General features: G+C 43.8%; 1 protein-coding gene across 1 annotated transcript; it reads left to right on the forward strand.

The window, feature by feature from the left end:
* The first annotated feature begins 706 nt into the window (after window positions 1-706).
* MRPL44 (mitochondrial ribosomal protein L44) lies at window positions 707-8,995 on the forward strand. The gene is made up of 4 exons (XM_045031235.1): window positions 707-946; window positions 2,968-3,436; window positions 6,598-6,776; window positions 7,646-8,995. The coding sequence occupies exons 1-4, from the start codon at window positions 783-785 to the stop codon at window positions 7,815-7,817; spliced, it is 984 nt and encodes a 327-aa protein (XP_044887170.1). The 5' UTR covers window positions 707-782; the 3' UTR covers window positions 7,818-8,995.
* Window positions 8,996-16,399: the final 7,404 nt, after the last annotated feature.

A 16,399-nucleotide genomic window follows, 5' to 3' on the forward strand; every position in this document is an offset into this window, starting at 1 on the left:
CAAGCAATTGGCTAGTGTGTTTATTTTTAGTCATTTAAACAGCCTGGCCTCCCCCAGCAGTCTTTATCCTTAAAATGTGTATGATCAGCTGAGAGAGGGTGGAATGAGAGTGCAACCCTCACTGGTAGTGTAGGCTGTTGATCTAGGACAGCGGTGAGTGCTTAGAGCTCCTGAGAAGAGTTAGCTGGGTGCTGTGCTGCTGTTTTCATTAATGCAGCAACTGCAATGCTGATGTGTGCTGGGATGAGGCCACACGGTAGCTTTCTGGCCTGAGTTGCCAATTATGGTTGGACATATTCTTGGAGGTTTCATCACATGACATAATCTTTAATTCCTGAAGATTGTAGGACAATCCTGGAAGGTTGGCAACCCTAAACTGGGGTCAGAGCAGCACCCAGGTGCCCTAACAGCACCTAGGCAGCTGTTAGGGCAGGGGCAGGAAGAGGTTGAGGTAAAGGGTCCCTCCTCTTCCCCTGGCTGTGGGTGACCCTGGCCTGGCATCGGGCTAACGTGGGCTAGGGCGTTGTCCCCGCCCGTGCACACGCCGCCCTTGCAGGGTAGCGATGGGCCCGGAACACTACAGCTCCCGGCGGGCGGGGGCGGGGCTGTGGCTGGAGCAGCGCCTGCTGGGAATTGAAGTCCCCAGAGCCGCCCTGCCTCTGGCGGGTCACGCGCTAAGGCGCGCCCGGAACGTTTCTCCCCGGAACTGAAGGGCCGAGGGCTGTTTCCCGCGGCCGCTCTCAGGGTGGCTCCTTCCTGTTCCCGGTCCGCGCCGAGCAGCTATGGCGACGGGGCTTCTACTGCGGGCGCCTCGTCGCCTCCTGGCCGCTGCCGGCGGGGCCGGGCGGGCCGCGCTCTGCCTCCAGCATCAGCAGCGCCGGGACAAGAAGCTCTGGCTCCGCGCCTACCTGGAGCAGCAGCGGCTGCTGGCGCCCGTTACCCGCCGGTAAGAGCCGGGTCCAGCGCTCCCGGGTTGGGTCCCCCCGGCCCTACCGCCCCGTGCTGGGGGCCCCCATCCCCCGCTGGGGGCCCCGCTCCTTCCCCTGCCTCGGTCCCGGTCGCTCCGTTCTTCCTCTCCCCCTCTGCGCCGGTCGCCCCTGCCCGCTTCTGCCGCCCGCTCCTGGGCCCCGAGGCCGGGCGCAGGTGGAGGAAGGTCTCTGGTAGGCCCAGGTTAGGCTGTCCCGGGTCTCTGCCTCCCTTCACACACACCCCGCCCATCCTTCCTCCTGCTGGGCCCCCCGCGCCCCATCGGGAACCAGCACAGGGCGCGGAGGCGCCTGGCCCAGACCAACATTGTTGTTTATTGTCACTATTACAGCAGCGTGCGCTGGGTCCTGCCCCCCGCAGCTCACTTTTAGTGCAGACAAGGTGCACGGGGCCTCTCGTTCAAAATCCTCCCTCACAGGCTCCTTTTGCATAACGCCAACGCAAAGCTTGGCCATATCTAGAGTGCTGGTGTGCTGAGACTCTGGCCTGTGGCAGGGGTGGCCGGGGCATGCGCCTGCTCAGGGCGTCAATCACGCAGGAGGGGCCTGCCGAAGCTCAGGGTGTCAGCCACGTGGGAGGGCCCCCCCGGGTCTGAGGCCCCCAAACCCCCCCCCCCCCATTGCGCAGAAGCCCCTAGCTTAGGGGTGGGCAAATTTTTTGGCCTGAGGGACGCATCAGGTTTCGTAAATTGTATGGAGGCCTGGTTAGGGGAGGGGGTCGTGGCCTGGCCCCACTCCCTATTTGCCCCCCCCCCCGCCCCCGGGACTCCTGCCCCATCCAATCCCCCCTGTTCCCTAATAGCCCCCCTGGAACCCCTGCCCCATCCACACACCCCTGTCCCCTGACTTCCCCCGGATCCCCGCCGCCCATCCAACCTCTCCTCTCATTCCTGATGGCCCCGCCCAGGACCTCTATCCCCTGACCACCGAACTCCCCTGCCCTCTATCCAGCCCCCCCCCCCCAATGTCCCCTTACCGCGCCTGTGGCTGGCAGCACTACAGCCGCGGTGCCCACCACGCAGCACAGGGCACCGGCTCAGGCCAGGCTCTGCAGTTGTGCTGTCCCAGGAGCTCACAGCCCTGCCGCCCAGAGCATTGCGCCGGCGGCGGAACGAGCAAGCTGAGGCTGTGGGGGAGGGGGGACAGCAGGAGCTCGGGGGCCGGGCAGGACAGTCCCACGGGCCTGATGTGGCCCGTGGGCTGTAGTTTGGCCACCTCTGCCCTTGTCCCACCACTCTGCTGCAGGGCAGAAGCCCTGAGTCTGCCCCTTCCCCCCATCTGGTAGATGGAGAATGGGAATGTGGGGGGCACCATGAGCTGCACTTGGCTTTCAAGCCGTGGTTTGGCCTCCCCTGACCTATGGTGCTGAGGTATAGGGTCTCATTGTTTCCTTTTACTTCCCTCTCTGTATCTATTTATCATTTCCATTTTATACTTAAATTATTAGCTGTGTGGGGGCAGTGACTGTCTTTTTGTTCTGTGTTTGTACAGGGCCTAGCACAACAGGATCCTGATCCAGGGCTCCTAGGGACTATAGTAATGCAAACAACAAATAATAATATTTGGGGACATGTGATCTGGTGGGAGACGGTGCTGGCAGCCCTGCATAGCATCTGTCAAAAGGGTTCACACAGGGACATGTCTTTTGAAGAAGGGAGAAGGGCAGGTTAAGGGACAGCAGCCTCATAGGCTATGAGCTGCAGACAACTTCTTCCCAGCCTTTGCGATGCTATATTTAGAGCCCTGCATGGATACAAAATTTGTATCAGCATCCAATCCACAATCCGCAAAAACTGTCTGGATCCGCAGATTTGAAGGGCTCTAGCAATAAGCCTACTTGTAAAAATAAACAGAATATTTCAGACATCTTCATTTCCTTTTAATAAATGATTTCAAATGTAAGCTGTTTAGTGGAACAGATGACTGACTGTCTGGAAGGTCTGTTCTACTCTTGAGTTCATTTTCTTTTATATGTTTATAGTTCAGAGAAGCCTAACTGGGATTACCATGCAGAGATACAGGCTTTTAGCCACCGACTACATGAAACCTTTTCCTTGGACCTCCTCAAAACTGCGTTTGTTAATTCTTGTTATATTAAAAGTGAGGAGACCAGACGCCAAGAACTTGGGCTAGACAAAGAAGCAGTTGCCCTCAATCTCCAGGATAATCACAAACTTTCTGAACAAGGGGTATCTCTTTCACGCTCTTACCTCACTCAGTGCTTTGAAGATGCTTATCCAAAGATGCCCTCTGAAGGGATACGAGCCCTCGTTGATTTTCTCACGAGCCAGGAACTTTTGTCTTATGTGGCCAGAAACCTATCCATACAGGATTTAACGCTTTGTGCAGAGTTTCCTGTCCCAGACAGTGTGCTGCAGCAGACTTTCTTTGCTGTAATAGGGGCATTGTTTGAAAGCAGTGGGCCTCAGAAAACAGGGATATTTATCAGGGTAAGTACTACCAGTTACAGGTATTATTTTTATTTCTTTGGCACCTCTCTAAGGCTGTAGGGATCCCAGTCTCAAATTATAAGACCAAAAATAAAAATAAATAATAGTATCTTATCACTGACAGCCAGCAAAAGCCAGACCCCCTACAAACGTATTTCCCACATTCAGGTCTAACATATGCATATATGCAAGAGCTAGGAGAAATACTCCACTTAAGGACGGAACCATCTGTTGTGCACATACAAAATGGGAAATGACTGCCTAGGAAAGAGTACTGCAGAAAGGGATCTGGGGGTCATAGGGGATTAAAAGCTAAATATGAGTCAACAGTATAACACTTACAAAAAAAGCAAACAGCATTCTGGGATGTATTAGCAGGAGTTTTGTAAGCAAGACATGAGAAATAATTCTTCCGTTTTACTCTGCGCTGATTAGGCCCTTAACTGGAGTATTGTGTCCAGTTCTGGGCACCACATTTCAGGAAAAAGGTGGACAAATTGCAGAAAATCCAGGGAAGAACAACAAAAATAATTAAAGATCTAGAAAACATGACCTATGAGGGAAGATTGAAAAAACAGAGTTTGTTTAGTCTGGAGAAGAGAAGACTGAGATGGGACATAAGTTTTCAAGTACATAAAAGGTTGCTCGAAGGAGGAGGGAGAAAAATTGTTCTCCTTAAACTGTGAGGATAGGAAAAGAAGCAATGGGCTTAAATTACAGCAAGGGTGGTTTAGATTGGACATTAGGAAATACTTCCTAACTGTCAGGGTAGTTAAGCACTGGAATAAATTGCCTACGGAGATTGTGGAATCTCCATCGTTGAAGATTTGTAAGAGCAGGATAGACAAACACCTGTCGGGGATGGTCTAGATAATACATAGACCTGCCATGGTGCAGGGGACTGAACTAGATAACCTAGAGGTCCTTTCCAGTCCTATGATTCTACTTTACCTAAGCCAACCCCTCCTTTTCAAGGAATAGCAACTTATTATTTAAGTAGCTCTGTTTACTTTTGGCCTGATTTGTTAGATATTTTATGGCTGAATCAGTGGCTACAGTATAACTTTTTAAACATTTGATGGTTAGTACAGTCATGAAACATTTGATGGTTAGTACATCTGTTAGTACAACTGTTTCAGAAAAACTCTACAATTTCTTAACATACATAGAAAGTCAAATCAGTTTAGAGATTTGTTAATGAGAGTCTCTGGAATCGAACATCAAAAGGTTTCTTATTAAAATATATTGTGAGAAGGAAGTCATTTTAGCAGTTGCTATCCTTCCAGTTTATGCCATTTACTTACTTCTATTTTGAATCAGAGAAATGTCAGCTAAGAGACATAACATGAAACAACCAAAACCATGTTACTTCTGCTGCATGGCATTCAGATATGTCTGTAGGAAAAAGCAACTATTTAGAAAATTCTGTCTCATTGTTTAAGGGATCACAAATTTCATTCAAAATATCTTGTAATGCAACATTTCTGTATTGGATTTTCTACCAGAACTCTGTAGTTAGTTAGCATTTACAAAGCATTCAGTACTGTGTAGCTAATCCCCACATCATCCCTGGAATGCAGGTGGTGGTATTCCCATTTTATAATTGGGGGAATAACAGGGACAGAGAGATTATGTGACCTTGCCCAAGCCAAGCAGCAAGTCAATGGCAGAGTCAAGCCTAGAGTTCCAGGGCTTGGGTACACTAGCTAGCTTTATAGCCATGATTCAGATTGGTTCTACTTCTCCAGTGGTAGCAATGGTAGAAGCTGCAGTATTTAGAGGACTTGAACATGATTTTTTTCCACTGTTGTCTAAACCACCCAAGTCCTGTCTATACTACAGCATCTGCTGTCGTTGTCACCAGTGGTGAACTGGAGTTACAAGATATGCTAATTTAGTTGCTGCCTAGGAATTTCAGCTTTTGCTGCCTTTCAGTACAGGACAACAGGCAGCAGGCTAATTGGAGGGTAGTGGAAGCCCTGCCGGTCTCATAATTATGTTAAGAATTAATTTTTTGTAGTTATCCTTAATAAATAATATAATATATGGAGATATGCCTATCCCATAGAGCTGGAAGGGACCCTGAAAGGTCATCAAGTCCAGTCCCCTGCCCTCACTAGCAGGACCAAGTACTGATTTTTTGCTCCAGATCCCTAAGTGGCCCCCTCAAGGATTGAGCTCACAACCCTGGGTTTAGCAGGCCAATGCTCAAACCACCTAGCTAGCCCTCCCCCCTTCTTAATACTATTATTTAACAAAATATTTGAAAAGAAACAAAGTGAAGTGTCTTTAATCTTTTTGCAAAACAGTTTGTAAAGACTATTTTAATTTTAAGTCCTAGCAATTTGAATGTCTCAGATGGTGAGAGGTCGCATTGTAGTTCTCAACCATCCTATATAAGCCCTGAGTAGCACTTTCAATATTTGTGATTTTAATCTGGATTTTGTGAAGGCTTTTATTTTCCAGGTGGCCTGATCCCAGTTCTCCCTTTAATTAGAATCCCTTATATGGCAGTGATATTTAGCTTTGGGTGGTTTCTTAATGTAATTTTGAATAAAGGCATGACCCAGCTAAAAGTGAATTAAAATCTAAAGTGCCTCACAAGTACAGAGCAGTCAAAGTACCATTTATTTCAGACATGTACATTTAGAAAACGCAAAATATCCCTACAGGTTAGTTCATAAGTACACCTCTACCTCAATATAACGCTGTCCTTGGGAGCCAAAAAATCTTACCGTGTTATAGGTGAAACCGTGTTTTATCGAACTTGCTTTGATCCACCGGAGTGCGCAGCCCTGCCCCCCCTCCCCCCCCCGGAGCACTGCTTTACCGCGTTATATCCGAATTCGTGTTATATCGAGGTAGCGGTATATTCTGTAGGAACTATACTAGGGAGTTACGTGAGTGTGTATTTTGGCACATGGGTTGGCACCAGATCTGCTGAGCTGTGTTGTCTTTCACTATAAGAATGCATGGGAGACTCGGGTACCATAAAAATTCATCAACCTTAATTTAAAGGCACACTGCACATAGCGAAGCTAACAGCTTACTGTTAACTGCTTCTCTCCTCCCTTCCCCTTATATTACTTTTGTTGTCAGGGACACAAGGCACCAGAACATTCATTCTCTTCCTTTCTGTTAATTGTAATGTTTTTGTTCAGGACTTCTTAATTCCTCAGCTGATTGGAAAAGACCTTTTTGAGATCTGGGATGTTACAAACCCAATGGGTTTGCTAGTGGAGGAACTGGCCAAGAGGAATATGTCTGCTCCAGAACCAAGACTTACCAGGCAGTCAGGAGCCAGTACAGTTCTTCCACTGTACTTCGTTGGATTGTACTGGTTAGTAAAACTTTCATCCGAAGTCAAACGGATTCCAGTTTTATGGGGAGGGAGGAAGGAAATTGTCTGTTTTTCACAAGTTGCCCTTGTTAAAGTTGCCATGTAAAAATAATTTTAGAAGAAAGATGCTATTTATTCAATGGACTTATATAAACGTTTGAGGATTGACATGTTTTTTCTCATACAAATGCATAAAGAGACAGTTCCCGTCTCAAGGAGTTTATAATCTAGTATAGACATATGCAGTACATTGGATGCAGGTGCAAATTTTAATAGGGTTCTTGCAGACGTTGTTGAACAGCTTTGGAAAAGAATGAAACTGTCCCATGCTTCGGGGTACCATGGGAGGAGGATGCAAAAGGGAAGTGGATTGACAAGAGAATCCTCGAAATACAAGAATTACTTCAGAGTATTTAAGGCCAAATCATGGCCTCATTTATGTAGCCATGAAGATTTTTTCTCTGCTAATTGAACAATTTTTGAATAAATCTATTGCTGAACTGTGTAAAGACAGGACACTTTAAAATGATTGTTTACCAGGAAAAGAGAGAGGCATATCAAGATGATGTACTTGTATATTTTTAAAAAGTTCTAACAGAGATTGGATAGTTCAGGCAATTGGTAACGGAATGTGAATCTGAATTAACACAGTTGTATTTCTTCAGGAATGCAGTGTAATTCTTACTTGAGTGTCCATCAACAAGTATATACTCATGTACAGTTGCCCAAAAGACCACCATAATCTAAATGTTTTCCCTCCAATAAATATGAAGTGCTGGTTAGAGGACTCGTATTATATATTAATGGTGCATGGTGGTGGTCACAATTTTCTCATTAAGACATTTACTTGATTTTTTTTTTCCTCCCAGCGATAAGAAGCTTATAGCTGAAGGTCCTGGCGAAACAGTGTTAGCTGCAGAGGAAGAAGCTGCCCGTGTGGCACTGCGGAAACTGTATGGATACACTGAGAACAGGCAACCATGGGACTACTCTAAACCAAGAGAGGGATGGAGAGCAGAAAAGGCTATTAGCAGCACTTAGACAACTTAGTCTGCTTCTTCTCTCTATCCACAAAAGCCATGTTCTGCATGCTAAGTATAAATGTGTTTCAGAAAAGCAGACTTCAGCAATTCAGCTCTTTGGTATAAATGATATGTTTTGAAAATTCCAGCCATCACGTATACTTTTAGAATTCTCCACACTTGAATAGATTTATTTTCCTTCTGTAAAATGTTTCCTATTATAAAGTAACTGAGGAAAATGTGACATTTCTTGTCAGTAACAAAACAAGGGGGGGTTCCTCCACTGAGTTCCCACTATTTGTCTAAGAACTTGATCATATGTCCAAGCACACAACTCGTAGAAATGTATTGTAATCTGTGACTGCTTTTTAAAAGCAAACTGTCTCCATATAGGAAAAAAAACTTATGTACAGGTATCTGGACCAGTTTTGAGAGTATTAACAACAAATCAGCACTGAAGTAAAAATGTAACATTAGTATAAGACTTGCATCTGAATTCAGTTGGCCTTGAGTTGAGGTAGACATGATATTTCATATGCATTTTACCACATCAGTATCACCACAGATCAGAATAAAGGATATGCTCTGACATCAGTTGCATACACTGATGCTGTTAAGGCCTTACCAACAGTTTGCTTGCTAATTTGGTAATTTACTGTTCATTTGCTGTAGACATTTTCCATTTGTTTCTAGACACTGAAAGAGAGCGTATTCTTAATTAGAAAAAATTGTTTGGAGTGACAGGGAGGAAAGAGCTTAAGTTTCTACATGATATAAAAGAAAATCAACAGAGTACCTTCTTTTCTTGTTGGCCTGGTGATTAGGTTGACAAAAGATCTGGGTGCTTCATATTCGCTAACTTTTTGTTTCACCCATCCAATAGAATTCACCCCTTTTGAACGGCTCAGACTGAACAGTTTTCTAGGCATGCACAATATTGGATTATATGAAAATCTATTTGCCTTTGCACCACCCCTTTCTAACACTCAGAACATTTGGCTCAAAAAGCTGCTTTAATGAGGATGCTACTATATCGTTACATGCTCAGTACAGTCTGATGGTTTAGCAGTACATATTGTTGATCATACAGAAAATAACTTTTTTCTGTTTGACATTCAGAATCTGTTGTGTGCAGTTGAATCTCTGAAAGTTTGCATCTGTACATTCCCAATGTGAATAAAAGATTTGCATCTGGAATTCATTTTAGTCTAACTCTTCTTTATCAAATAAGTCTGTGATTACCTATAGTTTGGACCAGGGGTAGTCAGGCAGGACTAGATAACTCAGGATTGGTTTTGTGATATGGAGCTTTTCATCTCAGTCACAAATAAGACTCCACTCCAGGTAAAATGGTCATTTATGGCCAAAATCTGATCTATGCATGAAACTCTCATAAAAGGAGAGAACCGGTATAGTGGTGTTGGTGGAGGGAGTCTTAATGTGTGGGAAGTTCAGAGGACCGTTCACTGGTGCTCCCTTGCCTGATACCATGCAGATGGTACTTGAGAAATGCATTCATTAGGTGAATCTAATTGAGCAGTTATGGGTGGCTGTGCTGCCTGATGGATGGGGCAAGTAGCTATATGTGTCTGCCTCTGGTGTAGGCCAGATGCCTACTTTTAAAAAGAAACTAACTACTATTAATGAGCCTGTTTTTAAAATGGTCAAACATTATCTATTTGATTAGAATATGGAAAATACATAGGATGAAATCTTGGTCCCACTGAAGTCAGTTGGAATTTTACCTTTAACTTTAATGGGGCCAAGATTTCACTCAGTCATGTAAGTCCTGGGTAATTCCAAGCCTTCTCAGCTCCTTAACTTTGTGTTTCTCCCTCTGCTAAGGCTGGAGGCTCCCTCTGGACGCCCATCACGCCTAGGGTGACCAGACAGGAAATGTGAAAAATCGGGACGGGGGTGGGGGTAATAGGAGTGTATATAAGAAAAAGACCCAAAAATCGGGACTGTCCCTATAAAATCGGGACATCTGGTCACTCTAATCATGACATGCTCCTAGGCCAAATGCAGTGTGGCACTCTCGTAAGCACTCATGTATCTGCCTGACTGCGTTGTACCAGTTGGCTTAATTTAAGGCTGGAATAAATGCTCATACATGTAATCTTGTTCTTGCTGTCTGGGCATTAAAGATGGGGATTTTAGACTAATGCTGACTTCAGTTTAGAACTTGATGGCAAACAGAAACTAATCAGGCCAATAGACAAGAATGTATTCACTAGACATGATTAATCTATATTATAAAAACAGCGTTCCCAAAGGTAGTTTGATTGATTGGGCCAGTTATTATCATAATAGCATTACTAAACCTAGAAATTTGAGAAGTTACTGAAAATCTGTTTTCACTACCGTTACTTAAAAAAAAAAAAAGCTTTCAGCAAGTTAATACAGGCTAGTTTAGTAAAAATCTGTAAGATTTACCTCTAGTTCTGTTTAGTAGCAGATACTACAGTAATATGGGCCATATATTACCTAGACAAATATTGGTTCAAACTTTTTGTTAATCATGTCTAGTGGCCTGCTGCAGCCAGCAGTGATCAATACCTGAAGTGAAGAACCCACAGAATGCCCCTAACCAATTTTTCAGAGCTGTACATGTGGGAAAAGAAATTCTTCCTGATCCTGTTAGATGGTCAATATATTCCCTGAAACTTGAGATTAAATGATTCTTGCATACTGCTTGCTTGCTTCTGTCTGACATCACCATATCTAGGATATCTGAAGGCATGTGTCTTTCAGAATTCAGTTATGCTTTACAACACATCATAGGTGTTATTGCTTATTAGACAATATAATTACTAAGATTTATTCCTATAGAAACAAATTATGCTAGGCAATTTACATACAAACAAAATGACCCAATCCCTGCCCTGAACACTTATAATCTAGTGTGTTTTATTGTTGACATCAAATACTCTCCAGCATTTCTATGCTGTAATACCCTCAGCACATATGCCTTTTTTTTAAATGATATTTTGTTACTCCATTGGACATGAGGCTTCAGGTGTTATCCCAAATCTGGAATCTGTGGAGCAGCTACAGAAGTAAGGGAGTTTATGTAATAATAGACAGAAAGGTGCAGAATGCAAAAAACTTCATGGTCTCACCTTCTGATTTAACAAGATTCTACTCTTTGTGTACCAACACCATTCTACCACCTCTCACATATAGCGAGCTGTGCTCACATTTATGGCGTGATAATGACACCTAACTGTTTGACTGGTTTGGAGTAGAGCTGGTTGGAAAAACTTTGATGGAACTATATTCCATCAGAAAATGCAGGTCTGTTGGGAAAAAAATGGAAAATAAAAATTTCCACCAATATCAAAATATCGTGTTTCAACATTTTTTTTGGAATAAAACATTTCAATTTTTCATTTTGAAACTACTTTTCATTTTGAATTTTCTAATTTTATATTATAGTATAGAATAAAAAATTCAAAATTAAATATTTTGTCAAAACACTTTTTTAAAAAATATTGGAGAGTTTCAAAATTGGGTTTTGTTCTGATTTGGAATGAAGCTAAATTTCAAAATCTGTCACAAAATGGAATTTCTGTCCTCTACAGAGATATAGTTTGGAAATTTAAAAAATGCTAGCATGATTTATGGGGCCAACTGTCATGATAGCTGATATTTTCTTTAAAGCCCCAGCTCCTGGAGTCAAGTGATTACATGGGAATCTCAGCCTTTGTTCTTTTCAAATGTAAATTTCTAGCTTTTGTGGTTTCAGAGAAAACTTGAAAATGTGAACTCAAAGGGTTAAAAACACCATTTTTAAATTTTAAAAATCCCTTACGATTTTTAAGCCAATCTCCTGATTTTTTTGAGGCCTGATTCCTGAACACTTGGAGCTGGTAATATAGTAAAAAGTTCCACTCATTAAACAAGCGTGATGAAGTCCATGCTTTCTTCCTGCCTAACATAGATAATTGCTATTACCCTCAGTTTAGTCTTCGGTCTCAGTTCATTTTATCTGTTGTAAAAAGCAGTTTCATAGGCTAACATACTAAAGTTTTGAAATATTCCACCTGTTATTGCCATCCCACACCATAAACTCAAGAATTCAATGCTAACTCTCACCCTCCTAGTTAGTTCCTTGTCTGCCTTTTAGCAGGCTGAAACATACATGAGCAATAAAAAGCAATTCAGGTGTTTATCATCTTATTATTTTTTATTATTAATTTAATTGGATTAATAACATTTCCCGATAGCCCAGCATAATATTCAGTGCTAGAACTGAGGAAAATCATCTATTTTCTTCATAAAAAATTGTGGGAAGACAAATTTTTGTAGTGCAGAATGCTTTCAGCTTACACCAGTTTGCCATCTTTTTAAGAGCTGCACTATTTTCACTAGCAAAAAAGGTGCCAAAAGGCAATCTTAACACAGGCTTTTCCATATTGCATCAGACCATGGGTTTGATTGGTCTATCTAAGAAGTCTTTGTCTCCTGCCTTCTGTAGCAGTCAATATCCGAATGTTAAGAAAAAGTAGACAGAACAAAACCTCATACATTGTACACCTCATCATTTGTGTGAGGCTTTACATGGGTGGGTATGGAAAGGTGCTTTGTAAACCATGCCAATAATGAGCTTGCATCTGTAAGTATGAATTTTGATTAGCCTTATTTTAATGCCCCCCTCCAAATACTTTTGAAGTCACTGGAAGAAGAGGGAAGGCTTCAGACTCTTGCAGCCTGAGGTTTCCCCCTGACTTGCCGGATTGATTTCAAGGCAAAGGAGCCCTCTGCGAGGGGATAGAGGGGTTAACATCTGTTTAGCTGGTGAACAAGCAATTAACTCCAGCACAGCTGCCCCTTTCCAGTTACTGCTACTCAATGAAAGGGCCATAGGAATGGCTGTTTGGGAGACAGAGGAAGGAGGCTGCTATGGGGAAGATGGGGCTGACATCCAAAGGTCATAAGAATGGGTGAGAAGCCCCAGCTGGGGAATTTTTCTGTTTACTGCTGATCATGTTATATTATTTTACTTTCTTGATATAATCACTAATCCCTGAGGAAAAGACCTTGGTGCCTGCCACTGACGCATTGTGCTGAGTCATTGTGCTCCCACCCTTCCAGCTAACCAGTTATGTCTCTTGATTTATTATGCATGTGACATCACAGAACAAATGGTCAAAGCTAACAACATAGATACGTTATCATCCTTACTGATGACACTAAGAACAGTTTCTAGCTGTTGTCTAACAAGCCCTTATGTTGCTGTCATGGTGACAAAACACAGAGATTAAAGAAAAGGTTGAGAACCCCTGCTTTAGCCTACAAGCAGGACCCAGAACCCCTCCCGCTGCTCTTTGAGTGTGTCTACACTGCAATTAGACACCCATGACTGGCCCATGCCAGCTGGCTCCAGCTCTGGGGCTATTTAATTATCATGTAGACATTCAGGCTCAGGCTGCAGCCTGAGGTTGAGGAGCCTCCACCTCGCAGGGTCTTAGAGCCCAGACTGCAGCTCCAGCTTGAGCTTGAATGTCTACATGGCACTTAAACAGCCCCTTAGCTTGAGCCCCGCAAGCCTCTGTCAGCTGGCACAGACCAGCTGTGGGTTTTTAATTGCAGTGTGGCTAAACCAGAGGTGGGCAAAATACGGCCCGCAGGCCGCATCTGGCCCGCCAACCATTTTAATCTGGCCCTCAAGCTCCCGCTGGGGAGTGGTGTCTGGGGCTTACCCCGCTCCAGTGCTCCACCCGGGGAGCAGGGTTGGGGGCCACACCATGCAGGTCCCAGAAGCAGCAGCATGGCCCCGCTACGGCTCTTATATGTAGGGGCAGCCAGGGGGTTCCACTCTGCAAGCTACCGCTGCCCCCACAGCTCCCATTGGCTGGGAACTGCAGCTAATGGGAGCTGCAGGGGCAGTGCCTGCAGACAGGGCAGCGTGCAAAGCCGCCTGGCTGGACCTCCGCCTAGGAGTCATAGAAGGGACATACCACTGCTTCTGGGAGCTGCTTGAGATAAGCACCACTCAGAGCCTGCACCCCTGAGTCTGCCCCTGCACCCCACCCCTGATCTCCCTCCCACCCTCTGAACCCCTAGGTCCCAGCCCAGAACACCCTCCTACACCCCAAACTCCTCATTCCCAGCCCCACCCCAGAGCCTGCTCCCCCAGCTGGGTCCCTCATTCCTCCAACCCCATTCACCCACCCCAGCCCAGAGCCTCCTTGTGCACCCTGAACTCCTCATTTCTGGCCCCACCCAGGAGCCCTCACCCTCTCCCACACTCCAACCCCAAGTTTGTGAGCATTCATGGCCCACCATACAATTTCTATTCCCTCGGGCCAAAAAGTTTGCCCACCCCAGAGATAAATCCTTAGAGCAATAGTTTGCAATTCCAGCACAGTTCTCAGTACACTACACATCTTCCCTCGATTAAGTTACTGCCACTTGAGAGCTTCCAACTTTTATATGGCAGGGAAACAGACTGGAGCTAGGTTAGAGGATGCTAATCATTCCTATCTTCATCATGCACTTTCTTTTAGGTCTTATATTTTGAGTTTGCAAAGAAATATTACACAAATTCAATCTGATTTGACAAAGCACTGAGTAAGCCCTAGCCTCCCATTGACTTCACTGAAAGCTGGTGGGGCTCAGCATTTCAGGATTTAGGGCCCAGTAGAAAAAGAATAAGTACATATTGAGTAAATAATCTAATCAAAAAACCAAAATGGACCAAAAGTAGATGATGGTGCAAGATAGCTAGCTTCATGTAAATGTTGAAATATTCTGGCATTATGTGACTAAATATTATTACTAGCAGATTATGAATTAGTATGAAGAGACATGGCTATTATTTTAAAGCTAAAATTATCCCCTTTAAAGAATACAATTTCTTCTACTTTGTATTTGTCCCCCTTTTTTCGGTGGTGTAATATTTTCCTATGAAATAACTAACTGGCCCATCTCCAGCAAAGCTGCAGATGAGACGTGAGTGATGCTTCCAATTATTTTCAGAATTAATTTTGTTGCCACATTTTACAAGGTCATCCACACGGCTGTTCCCTGGCTCCAGTGCTTGTAATCCAGGAACCTTTCAAAAGAACTCAGGCAATGGAGATACATGACATGAATGTGAATGTTCTTGAATAAATACTTCTGTCTGCAATCAGAACAGGAAGCATAAGCCATTCATGCATTGCCTGATGCTCAGGTCATACTCTTCTTACTAGCTGTTATAAACTAAACAGGAATATGATGGGATGAATCTAGGTGTCTGAGTACTGCTAGAGGCTATATGGCCAAATCAGACCTGAACTAATTTCCTACCATGGAATGAAGGTTTGAACTGCTGACTTCATAACACTACTAGGCTTATCCCCATGTGGGGTTGTTAGAGGTCCTGTGGAACTCTGAGTAAGACCAAGCTCCAGTTTGAATATATTTTGCCTCCCGTTAGTTCTAGCTGGATCTGGTAATCAGCTGACCCTCCCTTCCTCTCGGTGTGCTGTCACACAATTTCTGCATTTCACCACTTGGCTTCTGCTCAATAGCCAGTATGTGGCTTTTTATGGTGTCGGCATGTTTCTTTGGTAATGTGGAAATATCTGCTTGTTTTGAGGAGAAATATCTTCAGAAATGAGTTGGGTTTCCTGTATTTACCAGAAGTGATTAAGATGTACAACACAAATTAATATAAAGGATTAAGGCCTATTCCTGCTCCCTTGAAATCAATGGCAAAAATCCCTTTTACTCCAATGTTGCAGGGTCAGGCCCACTGAATATGTGACTTTAGGGCCCAGTGCTGCCAGCACTTACTCCTAAATCTAGTTCTCATTACTGTGAGTGTTCCCAGTGAAGTAAATAGAAAGTTTAACTATTCATGACAGTAAGGCCTATGGTCCTCAGTTCATCAAAATACTTAAACATTTGCTTAACTTTAGGCATCTAAGTACCGTATATACTCGTTCATTGGCCCGTTCGTTTATAAGCCGGCCCCCCAAGATGGTTAGGTAAAAATAGCAAAAACTGTATGACCCTTTCACAAGCCAACCTTATATTTCAGGGGTTAGCAAACTTTGGCTCCTGGCCCATTAGGGTAAGTCTATTCATCAAACTGCTTAAGAGCTTTGATAAATCAAGGGAAATAGGGTTTAAAGAATGGGATTCCAAAAGTTCTCAACATTGGCTTAACTCTGTTCCCGATGGTAAAACTCAAAGCTTTATATTTGGCATGTGCCTTTTTCCAGCTATCAGCATCTGTACAAGTAAGTGGTATGTTCTGCTCAGCAATCTCAAAAGCTTGTATTGCAAAATTTCTGCCTCTTGTTCTCCTTTTTTCTAAGTGTTTATTTACCCTACGTCTATTCTAATGCATGAAAGAGATTAAAAGAATAACCTGATGTCTACTTGCAGACTATTTTCTCCTCATTTCATGATTGTCCATTTGTACCATTTTCTAACGAGCACATTTGCATTTTCTCCCACGGCGCCCCTTATGCATGGGAATTGCTCTTCATAAAAATCTGCAGAACCACTACATTGTCCTCCATTAAATCCTTCCTTAAAAATTTCCTTTGCTATGGAGCCTACAAAGAAAAAAAAAATCAACAGTGGTTAGGCAGCTGGTGTACT

This window comes from Mauremys mutica, chromosome 9, assembly GCF_020497125.1.
Source record: "Mauremys mutica isolate MM-2020 ecotype Southern chromosome 9, ASM2049712v1, whole genome shotgun sequence".
In the NCBI taxonomy this organism is placed as follows: domain Eukaryota; kingdom Metazoa; phylum Chordata; order Testudines; family Geoemydidae; genus Mauremys; species Mauremys mutica.

Bases quoted from the DNA above. Each gene is read 5' to 3' on its own strand.
- MRPL44 (XM_045031235.1), top strand. From the start codon at position 783: ATGGCGACGGGGCTTCTACTGCGGGCGCCTCGTCGCCTCCTGGCCGCT. The intron at 3,437-6,597 runs GTAAGTACTACC...GTTTTTGTTCAG, and splicing joins AAACAGGGATATTTATCAGG to GACTTCTTAATTCCTCAGCT. The intron at 6,777-7,645 runs GTTAGTAAAACT...TTTTCCTCCCAG, and splicing joins TACTTCGTTGGATTGTACTG to CGATAAGAAGCTTATAGCTG.